Below are 15,802 nucleotides of genomic sequence, written 5' to 3' on the forward strand. Positions count from 1 at the left end.
ACACACAAACTCACTCTCCTGCTGGTAATAGCTCATCTAAACTGACCACTCTCCAAGTTTAAATCCAAGTTAAACCAGAACATCTGGGGGGGGGGTAGGAAAAAACAAGAGGAAACAGGCTACCTTGCATAATGACTTAGCCACTCCCAGTCTCTATTTAAGCCTAAATTAATAGTATCCAATTTGCAAATGAATTCCAATTCAGCAGTTTCTCGCTGGAGTCTGGATTTGAAGTTTTTTTGTTGTAAGATAGCGACCTTCATGTCTGTGATTGCGTGACCAGAGAGATTGAAGTGTTCTCCGACTGGTTTATGAATGTTATAATTCTTGACATCTGATTTGTGTCCATTTATTCTTTTACGTAGAGATTGTCCAGTTTGACCAATGTACATGGCAGAGGGGCATTGCTGGCACATGATGGCATATATCACATTGGTGGATGTGCAGGTGAACGAGCCTCTGATAGTGTGGCTGATGTTATTAGGCCCTGTGATGGTGTCCCCTGAATAGATATGTGGGCACAATTGGCAACGGGCTTTGTTGCAAGGATAAGTTCCTGGGTTAGTGGTTCTGTTGTGTGGTATGTGGTTGTTGGTGAGTATTTGCTTCAGGTTGCGGGGCTGTCTGTAGGCAAGGACTGGCCTGTCTCCCAAGACTTGTGAGAGTGTTGGGTCATCCTTTAGGATAGGTTGTAGATCCTTAATAATGCGTTGGAGGGGTTTTAGTTGGGGGCTGAAGGTGACCGCTAGTGGCGTTCTATTTTCTTTGTTAGGCCTGTCCTGTAGTAGGTAACTTCTGGGAACTCTTCTGGCTCTATCAATCTGTTTCTTTACTTCTGCAGGTGGGTATTGTAGTTGTAAGAAAGCTTGACAGAGATCTTGTAGGTGTTTGTCTCTGTCTGAGGGGTTGGAGCAAATGCGGTTGTATCGCAGAGCTTGGCTGTAGACGATGGATCGTGTGGTGTGGTCAGGGTGAAAGCTGGAGGCATGCAGGTAGGAATAGCGGTCAGTAGGTTTCCGGTATAGGGTGGTGTTTATGTGGCCATTGTTTATTAGCACTGTAGTGTCCAGGAAGTGGATCTCTTGTGTGGACTGGACCAGGCTGAGGTTGGTGGTGGGATGGAAATTGTTGAAATCATGGAAAGCCTTCCTCAAGGGCTTCTTTTCCATGGGTCCAGATGATGAAGATGTCATCAATATAGCGCAAGTAGAGTAGGGGCTTTAGGGGACGAGAGCTGAGGAAGCGTTGTTCTAAATCAGCCATAAAAATGTTGGCATACTGTGGGGCCATGCGGGTACCCATAGCAGTGCCGCTGATCTGAAGGTATACATTGTCCCCAAATGTGAAATAGTTATGGGTAAGGACAAAGTCACAAAGTTCAGCCACCAGGTTAGCCGTGACATTATCGGGGATAGTGTTCTTGACAGCTTGTAGTCCATCTTTGTGTGGAATGTTGGTGTAGAGGGCTTCTACATCCATAGTAGCCAGGATGGTGTTATCAGGAAGATCACCGATGGATTGAAGTTTCCTCAGGAAGTCAGTGGTGTCTCGAAGGTAGCTGGGAGTGCTGGTAGCGTAGGGCCTGAGGAGGGAGTCTACATAGCCAGACAATCCTGCTGTCAGGGTGCCAATGCCTGAGATGATGGGGCGCCCAGGATTTCCAGGTTTATGGATCTTGGGTAGTAGATAGAATATCCCAGGTCGGGGTTCCAGGGGTGTGTCTGTGCGGATTTGATCTTGTGCTTTTTCAGGAAGTATTTTCAGGAGGTATTGTTTCATATTCTGTGTGTGTATATAAAGTCTGCTGCAGTTTCCACGGTATACATCTGATGAAGTGAGCTGTAGCTCAAGAAAGCTCATGCTCAAATAAATTGGTTAGTCTCTAAGGTGCCACAAGTACTCCTTTTCTTATTGTAGGGAGAGTGGTCACTTTGGATGAGCTATTACCAGCAGGAGAGTGAGTTTGTGTGTGTGGTTTTTGGAGGGGGGTGGGGGGGGTGAGAAAACCTGGATTTGTGCTGGAAATGGCCCAACTTGATGATCACTTTAGATAAGCTATTACCAGCAGGAGAGTGGGGTGGAAGGAGGTATTATTTCATGGTCTCTGTGTATATATAATGTCTTCTGCAGTTTCCACAGTATGCAGCCGATGAAGTGAGCTGTAGCTCACGAAAGCTCATGCTCAAATAAATTGGTTAGTCTCTAAGGTGCCACAAGTACTCCTTTTCTTTTAACATATAGTAAGATATAGATATATATACACATATATATGTACACATACAGATAAGTTGCAAATTACCATACAAACTCTGAGAGGCTAATCAGTTAAGATGAGCTATTATCAGCAGGAGAAAAAAACTTTTGTAGTGATAATCAGGATGGCCTATGTAGACAGTTGATAAGAAGATGTGAGGATACTTAACTTAAGGAAATAGATTCAATATGTGTAATGATCCAGCCACTCCCAGTCTCTATTCAAACCCAAGTTAATGGTATCTAGTTTGCATATTAGTTCAAGCTCAGCAGTTTCTCATTGGAGTCTGTTTTTGAAGCTTTTGGTTGCAAAATTGCCACCCTTAAATCTTCTATTGAGTGGCCAGAGAGGTTGAAGTGTTCTCCTACTGGTTTGTATGGTAACTTCCAACTTATCTGTTTGTGTATATGTGTATATATATATATCTTATTATATGTTCCATTCTATGCATCCGATGAAGTGGGCTGTAGCCCACGAAAGCTTATGCTCTAATAAATTTGTTAGTCTCTAAGGTGCCACAAGTACTCCTTTTTTGCGATACAGACTAACACGGCTGCTACTCTGAAACCTTACATCTTGCAGTTTGCAGTGTTTCAGTGGCCACAGCAAAAGTATTAGTCCCACAGAGAGCAGTGATTGCTCCATACTTCTTTCAGTAAAACTCTGTGAGGGTTGTAATAAGTATTCAGTGCTTGCCTTGTTTCTCAAACATTCTACTTAAAACCCTGTACTACATCCTTTTTTAATTTGTGCTTTCAAGTTTCCAAACCGGCTTCTTTCCACTGGGAAATTCATTTGTTTTAAAAGTTTTATTTCCATTTTGCATTTCACACAAGGTTTTTCATAAAATTTTGTGTGCATAATGTTACTAAGTATCTCCTGAGTTCTGACAGTCTGGGGTTACTTTTTGTTTTCAGTGTACAAAGGAATTATGTTTGCTGCTGCTTAACCAGTCTCTCCTGCTGCCATCCCTGAAACTGCTAGTAGAAAGCAAAGACCAAGATCTGCATGCATTGGCACTGGAGCAGATAACAGCTGTTGCTAAGGTATGAGCAGTTCAATTAACTATCCTTCATAGTTTCAGGTAATAAAATAGCTTTTTTATCTTCATGTAGGAAGTAGAGTCTCTTGAGTGCGTTGTCATTATTAAGATTTTCTAAAGTTATTTTGTCTTCAGCCATAGGGCTGATAAAGATCCTTTATACATTCAGAAGAACCCACAAACGCTGTTAATTTTAATTATCTGGCTACCCATTTGTAAGTTAATGTGGTGGAACAGAAACTGCTATGTTTTACAAAGTACATTTTTTGTAGGTCTTCATGTTTTAGTTCTTTTAAAATAACTTAATCCATAATATTGCATAAAACTTGCAATGGCCCACTGCTGTAGACTCTTCCATACACATGGTGGGATTGTTTATTCCTGTGGAGTTTATTTTGCAAATAATCGAATTTATATTAACAGAGTCACTTCTAACTTTCGGAAAATTCAATCTTGTTGATGCTGATGTGCATTTTTCACACACATCACAGGGATTTAATCTCACTCTAAGTGCAAATTTCAGTTCAATTTAAACTATAGCATTGACCAACACATCAGTAATGCCTCTAAACCATCAAATTTTGTTTCTGTTTAATTCCTAATGAGAATCTGGGATGGTGGGATATCTTATGTATCTTAATGCTTAACTCTTTTTGCTATCCCCAAAGTAAGTGTATGTCTGTCAATCATATGTATATATCTGAAAAAGTAGGTAAGCAACTGTGTGACACAAAGCAAAAATTTAATCAAGGAGTTCTTGTAAACGCTTAATCTCTCAAACTCATGAAACTATCATACTAGAAGAAGCTTTATCATCAAATCCCAAGATTAATTTTCTTAGCATATCATTTTTGCTTAACTTTCTTTTTTGTAACATCAGGTTACAACGAAAGACAGACAAAAACCAAAATCATGAATCTGTCAATGCTCAAATTTGTTTTTGTGAGTGTAATGTGGCTCGCCGGGGCTCAACCCTCTCCAGGACGGCAGGGAGCTACACCAGCTCATGACACACGGATATTGTTTGGGGAAATTAGTCTGACCGCGGGAGTCTCCCTCAGTGGCCCTTATGACAACTGAAACAAGCACCGTAAGCCCAGACCCTAGGTCAGGGCGGGGCAACAATAAGTCAAGTGTTCAGGCCCTCTGGCAGGAGCTGAACAAACAGTTCAATAGTAGCAGGCCAGGCCCTGGATCAGGGTGAGGCAACCAAGTCAGTAGCTCAGGCCCTCAGACAGGGGCTGAGCAAACAGTTAAATGTTAGCAGGCCCAGGCCTCTAAAGGACCTGGAAGAGGGGGAGACTGCCACCCACAAGTGGTGGGGTGGGACGCAGGCCCTCCCACTCCACTGTGCTCAGAGCTCCCTAGCTCCGCCCACTCAGGCACCCGGATGGGCTCATCCCTCTCCGGGGCAACAGGGAGCTACACTGGCTCACTACAGTGAGGAAAAAGGTTGATTGAGAATCAAAAACCTATATCCAAACTTGCTCCTATCATTGTCATTTTCAGCTCAGTCTCTTCTTGCTTTCAATCCATTTTTGGTTTAAATCCATTTTTCAGTTCTTGTTTAAAGGTACCTAAGTTTCCAAGGTCAGTTAATAAGATTTCAGAAACAAAATCCTTGTAAGATTTACATAAAAAGTTTCTTTGTGAAGTGTTTGCAGTCTATGAAGCCATATATAGACAAAGACTGACTTGCTTTTGTTAAAATCACTAAAATATATTTTTAAAAAACCCTGTAATCTTCATTTCAAAGATACAAAACCCATTGATGTAATTGAAAAAATACTTATTTAGTTGCTGTGTATGTCCATCAGGTTATTAGTGAGAGTATAACAGAATGATGTAGAACCCAGTATTCACAATACCTCGTAATTTTCTACTCCTCAGTTTCCCTCAGCCTTATAATGCTTTCAGGCGTATGTGCCAGGGTATGTGCTGGAACATGATGAGAAGCTGCAGTTAGAAGTGAAAAAGGCTAAATTTTCTATGCCAGATGTGACAAAAATCTGCCCGCCACAGAAAATATAATAAACAATAACAAATTTTTCACAATTTCCACTGTTGCCATAACCTGCAGAAACCAGGACTTATTGTTAAGGAGATCTGATAGGTTTTATGGAAAACTGGCTATTGGAACTTTCAAAATACATCATACAAGAAGGTTCATGTGGAATGAACTTTCTGTATGCTTTTAAGGAGAGCTAACCATGGCTTCTCTGCATTTACTTATTAATCTACAAAATTTTCAATAAAGAGTCAGAATTATACAGTCTACAAAGAATTTTTTTAAAGTTCCATGAGGAATCAACAATTGGTCAATCATTGGATGTACACAGTCAAGATTCAGCTTATGAAGTTAACACAACACATTATTAATTCTCTCAAATACTGGTCCTGGAATGCGAATGGGAGCATAGTTTATTTCTCAGCCTTTTGAAGATTCTCCTTCAAGATTTCCATTTACTGAGTGAATTATACAGCTGGCTCTCCTCCTGTCTACCTTATCCACCTTGATACAGCAAGTCTTAACTTCCTTTTCTAGAAGAGAGAGGTTTGCATAGATAGAGCTGTGTAAATCCACAGATATCCACATCTGCGGACCATTTTTGCAGATCATGGATTGGAGGCGGTTACAGATTTTGTATCCATGCAGTGCTCTATGCATAGACACATTTTTAGAAGACAGAGTTCACAAAGATATTTGAGACGGAACTCATGTTGAGTTTGGATAGGCACACATTATTACTTACCAAACACATGTGTACACTCATTCACACCTTTTCTTTCACAGGCCAGGCACCTTCCCAGCCTGGGCTCCGTCGTTTCTCACCCACTGTGATTTTGTTTCTTGGATGTTCACAGCAGTCATCCTGGGTGGGGATTCAGTGAAGAACGAACGCTGATTATGTCAGTCTCCTGCCTTAAATAGGTTTTACATATGGCAGGAATTCTTTGTTTTCCAGTGTGGGTTCTCCCCTCACAGTGGAAAAATACTGGTATTCTATCATGGAGTCCATGACACCGGTGACTTGATCACATGATCCTACAGTGTCAAACCAGCCATGAGTCAGTTTGTAGCATCCCAGAAAAGTTTTTCAGGAAGGTGGGAGATTAGCATCTTCAAAGACCTATTGTTCTCCTTAATGGTTCAGACTCATTGCATTCTGTCTGGTGGGTGTTCCCCAGGTACAAACACTTTTGTAGTACAGATGTATAGTCAATATTCCTAATTTTAGATACAAAAATGATACATGCATACAAATAGGACAATCATATTCAGCAAATCATAACCTTTCCAGTGATATCTCACATGCCTTATCTTGTACAAAACATATCATAGTTATGCTATAATCATACTATAACAATATTTCTATGAAGAATATTGGGTGTAGTGTCACACACAGGTCTCGTGCCCCAGTAATGTGGTCCAAGCTGGGTCAAGGGTGGGCAACCTTGACCTTTGGAAAGCCTCCCTCCCGCAGCTTTTGCTAGTGGTTCTTTGACCATATCGGTCACTAAACCACAAGTCTGATATACGTCCAAAATATAAAAAACCATGGGATTAATGGGAGATTACTTCATGAATGGTTTCAGAGTAACAGCCGTGTTAGTCTGTATTCGCAAAAAGAAAAGGAGTACTTGTGGCACCTTAGAGACTAACCAATTTATTTGAGCATGAGCTTTCGTGAGCTACAGCTCACTTCATCGGATGCATACCATGGAAACTGCAGCAGACTTTATATACACACAGAGAATATGAAACAATACCTCCTCCCACCCCACTGTCCTGCTGGTAATAGCTTATCTAAAGTGATCATCAGGTTGGGCCATTTCCAGCACAAATCCAGGTTTTCTCACCCTCCACCCCCCCACACAAATTCACTCTCCTGCTGGTAAAGAGTTGTCACTTTGGATGGGCTATCACCAGCAGGAGAGTGAATTTGTGTGGGGGGGTGGAGGGTGAGAAAACCTGGATTTGTGCTGGAAATGGCCCAACCTGATGATCACTTTAGATAAGCTATTACCAGCAGGACAGTGGGGTGGGAGGAGGTATTGTTTCATATTCTCTGTGTGTATATAAAGTCTGCTGCAGTTTCCACGGTATGCATCCGATGAAGTGAGCTGTAGCTCACGAAAGCTCATGCTCAAATAAATTGGTTAGTCTCTAAGGTGCCACAAGTACTCCTTTTCTTTTTACTTCATGAATGCAGCTTCAACCCCCACTCCTTTGAGCTGAATTGGAGGGAGCAGAAAGTGCCAGATTCCTCAGAGTCTCCACACATTCTGGATGTGATTTCTGGCGTAATTTGCTCTCAGCAACAAGGCAAGGAGACAGAGGTGCCTTAGATCCTGTTAATATAAGTCCCACTTAAGGTAAAAAAAAATATTACAATTTATATTCACTAAAGAAAATGGAAGTTTATACACTAGGCCAGTGGTTCTCAAACTGTGGTCTGTGGACCACTAGTGGTTTACGAGCTCCATTCAGGTGGTCCGCGGATAGTTCCCTCTCAGGTGCACGCCTGGGCTGCTGCACATGGGAGAATGAATGGCCACCCCCCCTAATTAGTGGAGTCGCACAGGCATGGCTCCCCTATTTAGGTGCCTGGACCCTGGAGAAGACGCACATGTAAGGTGAAGTGGTGGCCTTGGGGGGAAATAGAGGGTAGATGGGAGGGGGAAGTGGGGTGGGAAGAATTTGAGATGTGCAGGGCTGCAGTGGCCAGAGAAAGAGGCAACTTTCCCCAGCTCTGTGGCTGCTGAGGCGAGGGAGAGACCCCCCTCCTTCCTAGCCCGAGCTTGGAGTCTGCTGTGGTGCGGGAGAGAGGGAGAGACCCCCACTCCTTCTCAGCCTCAGTTCGGGGGCTGCCATGACAGGGGAGAAATGGCACATCCATCGCATTAGACAGGAAAGACTACTGATATTAAAATATGAGTTGTGTGCTTATATTTATAGAACAAAAAATGTTAATTGTTTCTTTTATATACAGCATTTTTCTCCAAAGCGCTTTACAATAGTTAGCTAACGGTACAAACAACATTTGCAAAGATTATTAAGTGGTCCACCGAGACCCTCAGCAATTTTCAAGTGGTCCGTGAGAAAAAGGTTTGAGAACCACTGCACTAGGCCTCTCATATAGGCCTATTTCTTTCACACATTGAAGTCAATGGGAGTTTTACTATTGACTTCACTTCAGTTGGAGTACGGTTTGGTCAGTGCCTGAAAGGTTACATTTATAAGAGATTCTTGGCAGTATTTGAAAAGCAGGTCATACAGAAGAGGCTACCATTATTCTGTGTAAATCTTGTAGTGTTTGGAAGTGTTTTTGTTGCACTCCAGAAAGCATGCCTCCTGCTAGTTATTTTTCACTCTCATAATTACTTTAGGTGGAATTTTAGTAAAAGATTGTTAGCCAACGTATATGCTATGTATTAGAGCAATTACATTAATATTGTAGACAGTATAATAAGTGATATAGTTGCAGATTGAATTGTGCTTTACCCAAAATGCTTTTCGCTCATGCTAAGGAATATCCCATAACTTTTTTCAGTAGCTAACCTTTGCTCTTGGTAAGAGGAAATACAAAACCTGTCATAGTACGAACACTATGCCTTGGGTAGTTAGAGGATGCCTGCAGTGACACCTGGAATGTGGTAGTCAAAACAAAGATAAGAGAAAGGTACAGGATAGCACAGAAAAACAAGATAAGAAGCTTGTATTGACTTGTCTGTTAAAGCTTGGGTGATGTACAGAATGTTCACTACTTTGTAAAAAGGGCTACTATTAATATGGATAATCTCAAATGCATATTTTTGAAACAAAGGTGAATGCTGCAAGATTGCTATGTGTTGTGTTCTGTTGTCTTTGACTAATAACCTGGTTAAACTTAGGCTACATGGTTTCTTGAATATTTTTAATAACAAACCACAAGTGTAGTCAAGCAATTGGGTTTGGCTATACTTAGTTTTCAGATTTGTTGCAGAAGGCCAATTCCCATTTACATTAAACAGGGAGGGAAATATGCCATCTGGCAAAATGAAATAGTCAGATTCCCTGACATACTGCGAGCACAGCTCACAAACATGGCTGTGAAAAAAATACAGCAGTTGCTTGCTAGTACGGATGTATTATTTAGTCATTTGTTGTATGATGCTGACAGCTTTATGGATGTTTACAGTTAAAAGGATGATGCTGAAGTGCTGATCTAGAAATGTACAGCCTTTGCCGACAGTAAAACAGACAGTTTTTTTAAGCTTTTCTGAAACTGCACACCTCTATTATTGTGTAACCTTTTGCAAACTGCCAGTTCCATCTTTCACATACCAGAAATAACTAGACTACCCCCTCACAGTGAATATGGTGTATGAATAATTTAAAAAACTTTATCTTAGTATAGCCAGTTAAGTAGTTTATGAATGTCAGTAGGATTCAGAGCTTCTCTTTAAGAGTTGCTTATTTCTGAGAACACTTTCAGTGTTGTCGTCTTTCTTATGTCAGCATGCAAAGGTTCAGACTGATTTACTCCCTATAATACAATAATTCTATAGACTGTTTGTAGCTGTACTGGTAAAGCAGCCATAGATTGAGAGCCTATGTAGTCAGCAAAAAATGCTGCTTGTACCCAAGGGACTTGAGTTGAAAGTGGCACTTGAATATAACTTTTTTTCTAGTTCGTCTAAAATAACTGTTGATATTTAGCCTACTTACATATTGTATATTCATTGTTGATGTACTTGGATACATCCTTTATATTTCAAAACAATTTATTCCTTTTGTAACAAAAAATTTACAAAAAATGAAGTTTGGAAAATAAAATGGAATTTACAGTTATTTGTTTTCAACTAATTCTGGGTGATTGTGCCAAAATAATCAGCTCCATATTCCTTAAGATCCTCTTCAGCTGTGTAACTAGCCTCTTCCTTCATTAATGACTGTTGACTTGCAACCTGGTTTATCAGTTTCTTCTTTATTGGAATCTTTTCAAACAGTGTGTGTATGGCCAGAAAAGTGACTGCAAAAATATCAGCAATTTACTCCAGAGATCTAATCCCTGTGTGTCCTTGAGCCATACCTGTTCAATTCAGGGACAAAACCAACATTTAACCTTTGCTAACAGTGCAAAACTAATACTTACATGGAAGAACAAACTCAATTCTGTTCTGTCTGATGCACCATCGGCAATAGTATGTTGTCACTAGCATGCTTAGATGTTATTAATCAACAGAAAAGGATAAAACCTCACTCTTTATGGTAACATTTTTTCCACTGATAACACTATGTATCTCAGCATCTACCTGACCAATAGACACCAGGTGGAGCTACCATAAGCCACTGAGGTGAGAAAGGCATTCCTGTCCACCCCTGTTCTGGACTGTGTCCTTGACAGCACCTGGGTAGATTTTCAGAGAGCAACACACTATTTCACCTCAAATATTTAGTGAATCTCCACTTGATGTTTTGTGTTGTATTGCCTGCATCCATATAGGACTGTTTTAATGAACTGGGTGGTCTAAAGATGTAATAGCCAGGAACTCCAAGTCCTAATCTTTGCCCTGTCACGCTGTGTGCCCTTGAGTTTGTTACACTGCTTCTTGGTTTTGCATGCTATGGAGTGGGATTAATACTATTGATGATACTACTCATAATACTCATGAGGAACTGTGTGCACTAGCTAGTATTTGTACAGCACTTTACGAAGTGCTATATAAAGGCTAGATATCATTGCATACAGTCTCTGAAAGTGATTACTAAGGCCTGCTAAATTTAAACCTGCATTTTATGTCTTTCTTACTGTTGTTGTTATTTTGCTGTGTAAATATTCACCAAATCAGTTTATATATGTTAAATGAAAGAACATGACATAGCTTTGGTTGGGAAAACAGTTGCTTTAGCTACAAGTAATTCAATACTGAGATATTACACTTGATCTCTCACCAGAAAAAGGGTGAATTAGTGTGTATTTTAGTAGTTGTAGGCAGTGTTGTTGCAGTCCAGTTGGTCCCAGGACATTAGAGAGATAAGGCAGGTGAGGTCATATCTTTTATTGGACCAGCTTCTCTTGGTGAAAGAGAGAAGCTTTTGAGTTTACCCAGAACTCTTCTTCAGGTCTGGGAAACTGTCTTAGGCTGTGTCTACACTACAGCTTAAATCGGCATAATTTATGTTGCTCGGGGTGTGAAAAGTCACACTGACATAAACACCGGTGTGAAGAGCCCTATGTCGGCAGGAACATAAGTAGTTAACACATTTCAAGGGATAATTCAAGGTGAAGTGGCCCGTTAACACCCCTCCAGTCATGGAGAGGAAAGGATGGGAGGAGGGGCAGATGGAGTGTGGGGAGGGGGGTTGTTAGTGGGTTATAGATTGTTGTAATATGCCATAAATCCAGTGTGTCTATTTGGTCCTTGATTTTTAGTGTCTAGTATAGTTATGAATTTAAGCTCCCAGGCTCATCTTTTGAAAGTGTTGTGCATGTTTCCTTTGAGGATGAAGACTGATAGGTCAGCTGTAGAGCGATTGCTTTGTGAAAAGTGTTCACCCACAGGTGATGTGGTGTTTTTCTCTCTTATCATTTTCCTGTGTGAGTTCATTCAAGAGCATAGTGATTGTCTGGTTTCACCCCCATATTTGTTATTGGGACATTTAGTGCACTGGATAAGGTATACTGTATGTTGTGATAGTTATGTGTAGGATCCAGGGATCTTGTAAGGTGCGTGTGGGGGCGGGGGGGGGGGGTGGCGTATTTATCACGTAGCAGTGGAGATATGTCTGCAAGTTTTTCATCTGTTGTTCTGGCAGGATCTGGTGTCACTCTGAGTTAGTGTTTCCTGGTCTGTGGGGAACTTGCTTCTGATGATGAGCTTGGAGAATTTGGGTTATAGTTGTTAGATGATAATCCGTATGGGTTCTAATGTGGGGTGGTAGGTGCATTTTAGCAGTTGCCTTTAAGGTGTTCGCAAGACTATTTGATTTCTGTGAGTTTTGTGGGTATTTTTCATGTGTCTATGTGTTCCATAAAACGTTGACAGTATAAATGTGTCTGAGGTGTCTGTGTGTATTGCATATGGAGTATTTGTCTCATATTTAAATGGTAAGCTTTTGGGGGCAGGGACAGTGTTTTTGTTTTGTGTTTGTACAGTGCCTAGCACAATAGAGTCCCAGTCCGTGTCTAGGGCTACTATACGCTACGATAATACAAATTATAAATAATAATTCATGTTTACATGTCTATAATGTAGACATGTCTGTTCGCTAACAGCCAAAATGTCTTTAAAACCTGAAAACTAGTCACCTTACCACATCCACAAGCTGACGTGGTTCTCTCAGTGTTCTGAGCCACACAGCACAAAACTAAAATCCAGGTATAACCCATGACGGTAACTTCATCAGATTGTTTAATGTTCTTAGAATTGTTCCTCCAGAGAGTAAGGCAAGAACTACTGTACTTTGAAATAATTAGCTTTGCATCCATGGAGATAATTTCATGCAACAGATTGATAATGTGCCAAGGATTTAAAAAAAATGTATTTTAAAGATGTCAATGTGAAGAAGACTGTCAGTGAGAAGTACAACTTGTATCTAAATGAAATAAAAGAGAAATGCAGGTTCGGAGATTTGTAGCATATAGACTTGAAAGCCAGAAGGAACCATCATGATAATCTAGTAGTCTGACCTCCTGCACGTTGTAGGCCACAGAACCTTGCGCACACACTCCTGTAGTAGGCCCATAACCTCTGGCTGAGTTACTGAAGTCCCCTATCTTGACGTAAAGACTTAAAGTTATAGAGAATCCACCATTTTAGTTCAAACTAGTGCTGTCAAGCCATTAAAAAAATTAATTGCCCTTTTAATCGCACTGTTAATAATAGAATACCATTTATTTAAATATTTTTGGATGTTTTATACATTTTCAAATATATCGATTTAAATTACAACACAATACAAAGTGTACAGTGCTCACTTTATATAATATTTTTAAAAATATTTACACTGTAAAAAAGATAAAATAGTATTTTAGTTCAACTCATACAAGTACTGTAGTGCAATCTCTTTTATCATGAAAGTTGAACTTATAAATGTGGAATTATTATTTTTTTACATAACGGCACTCAAAAGTAAAACAATATAAAACTTTAGAGCCTACCAGTGCACTTAGTCCTACTTCTTGTTCTCCTTTAGGGGAGTCTCGGCTTATTGAAGGGGTAAGATATTTTTATCTCAGAAAGTAAGTATTCTGAAGATGGGAGGGGTGTGAGTTGTGCAGGAGAAGGGTGAATTCTTGGTGCTGCTCCTGTTATGGTTGGGTTTCTGAGCTCGCCAGGCTCACCTCCTGTCAAAAGAGGAAGAAAGTTTAACCTTAGAAATCTTCATTTAGTATTTGGGGAGGCTGGGGTAGGGAGCAAGCAATGACTTGTGCAGGAGGAGGGTGAGAGAGATGCCTTGATGCTGCTTCTGGAATGGTGGTTACTGGTACTGGGGCTCGCCTCCTTTTACTGAGCTCGGTGGGCTCCCTTTAACTGAGCAAACCCTTGTTTGCAAGGGAGGATATGGATTTTACCTCAGGAATTCGGCATGTGGCGGGGAGGAGAGGATGGTGGCAAGAGACTGAGCTTGCCATGCACCTGTTCTCTATGGGGTACCCCCCAGAGCGAAGGGCTGTCCAGGGGCAATGGGGCACAGCATGGGGAGGGCAGGGTGGGTGTCAGTCCTCAGAGCAAGTTGCTGGTTGGGGACACGGGTGCACAGCACGGCGGGAGGAGGGAGTCAGTCACTGTAGCAAAGGGCCGGCTGGGCGCAATGGGGCACGGTGTGGGGAAGGTCGATCCCCGGAATAAGAGGCCGGTTGGGGGCATGGTGGGGGGTGAGCAAGGGGCCTGCCGGGGGGACATTCAGGCACAGTGCATGGGGAGGCAGGGGGGATTTGGTTCCCGGAGCAAGGGGCTGGCCATGGGCAGTGGTCACAGCCGGGGGGGAAGGGGCTTTGCCCCAAGAATGAGGGGCCAGTCAGGGACAATAGGGCACAGCATGTGGGGAGAGGCAGTCCCAGGAGCAAGGGGCAGGCCAGGGGCAACGGGGTACGGCAGGTCAGGATCCCTACCTCTCAGCCAGAGCTGGAATAGGAACCTCTTCCTCTCCTCTCCTCTTGTTTTCCCACCCTCCCAAAGGGGATTGGGTTACTGCACCTGACTGGACACTGTCAGGTCCTCCGCAGCTGGTGCCTGTCTCCCTCCCTGCCCAGAGATATGGGATTAACACCATTAAAAAAAGAATGTGTTAATTTGGTTTTCAGTTAATGGTAGGTGTTAACTGCAATAAAGTGACAGCCTTAGTTCAATGAGTGGCCCATGCCCCATGCTGCACAAGAAGACCACCAGGGTCTCTGCCAATCTGACTTGGGGGGGAATTCCTTCCCAACCAGATATCATGATGAGTTAGACCCTGAGCATGTGGGAAAGACCTGCCAGGCAAACACCTGGGAAGAAATTGTCTATTGTAACTCAGAGCCCCCCCCCCCCCCCCCCGTGTCCTATCTCTGCCCGTCCGGAGATATTTGCTAATAGCAATCACAGATGGGCCATATTCCATTGTTTGTGATCTCATCATACAATCCCCTCAATAAATGTATCAAGTTCAGTCTTAAAAGAAGTTAGGGTTTTTGCCCCCCTGCTCCCCTTGGAAAGCTGTTCCAGATCTTCACTCCTCTGCTGGTTAGAAAAAATCTTTGTTGATCAGGACTCCTGTCCTCCATTTTACCTTGAAAAATCCATCATTTCCCCTCCAAGACTCCCTAAAGTCCCTAAGGGAGGGAAGTTAGTTAATAAACCGATAATAATAAAGGGTAATTTTTAAGGCAAATTCAAAGAAAGAAGGTAGTGATACCTGGAGCCTATTATCTAAGAAGTATGGTTCATCAAATGAACATTCTCGGCATGCTGACATGCTTTATATTTTCTCTCTTTTCCTGTGTTTTAAAAAAAGAAAGACAGGTTGGGAAAACTGTTCTACTTTTAAAAAGGAGCAACAAATTATTCTTGCACGTTTTTCTGTGTCCTACATAAAGATAAAGCACCAGGCTGTCTTCTCCCACCACCTCTTTAACAAGAGAGAGATGCTTACATTTATAAGGGTGAAAGGATCTAAAGATAACAAAGTTCTTCATTCTAAAATAACTTGTGTGGTTTCATCAGTTAGGGCTCAGTCTCATCCCTGTTGAAGTCAGTGGCAGCTCTCCCACTGACTTCAAGAGCAGTAGGATCCAGCATAGGTTTCTTTTGAATTCTTCATGCTCCTCTGCATATGTAATGAACATCTCAGTGTAGCCGCTGTGGTGTGAGAAACGGCGATGTCTAAGGGCAGGTCTACACTAGAAGCACTACTTGCGGCTGTGCCACTTTTCCATGTTTGGTGAAGACTCTCTATGCCAGGGGTCCCCAAACTGGCAGGGAGGAATGTTCGTGTGAGGGCAGCTGGGGCCCAGGCGAGGCTGCCAGCCTGTCCAGGT

At 41.9% G+C, this 15,802-nt stretch overlaps 1 protein-coding gene across 1 annotated transcript in view; it reads left to right on the forward strand.

Annotated features, from left to right (window-relative positions):
* Window positions 1-15,802, forward strand: part of NBAS (NBAS subunit of NRZ tethering complex) — a 408,512-nt gene that overhangs the window by 390,080 nt on the left and 2,630 nt on the right. The window contains exon 51 of the mRNA XM_048845538.2: window positions 3,172-3,300. Coding sequence (XP_048701495.2) covers window positions 3,172-3,300 — 129 coding nt within the window. The remainder of the gene's footprint in view (window positions 1-3,171; window positions 3,301-15,802) is intronic.

The sequence above is a fragment of the Caretta caretta genome, chromosome 3 (assembly GCF_965140235.1).
Source record: "Caretta caretta isolate rCarCar2 chromosome 3, rCarCar1.hap1, whole genome shotgun sequence".
Taxonomy (NCBI): Eukaryota; Metazoa; Chordata; order Testudines; family Cheloniidae; genus Caretta; species Caretta caretta.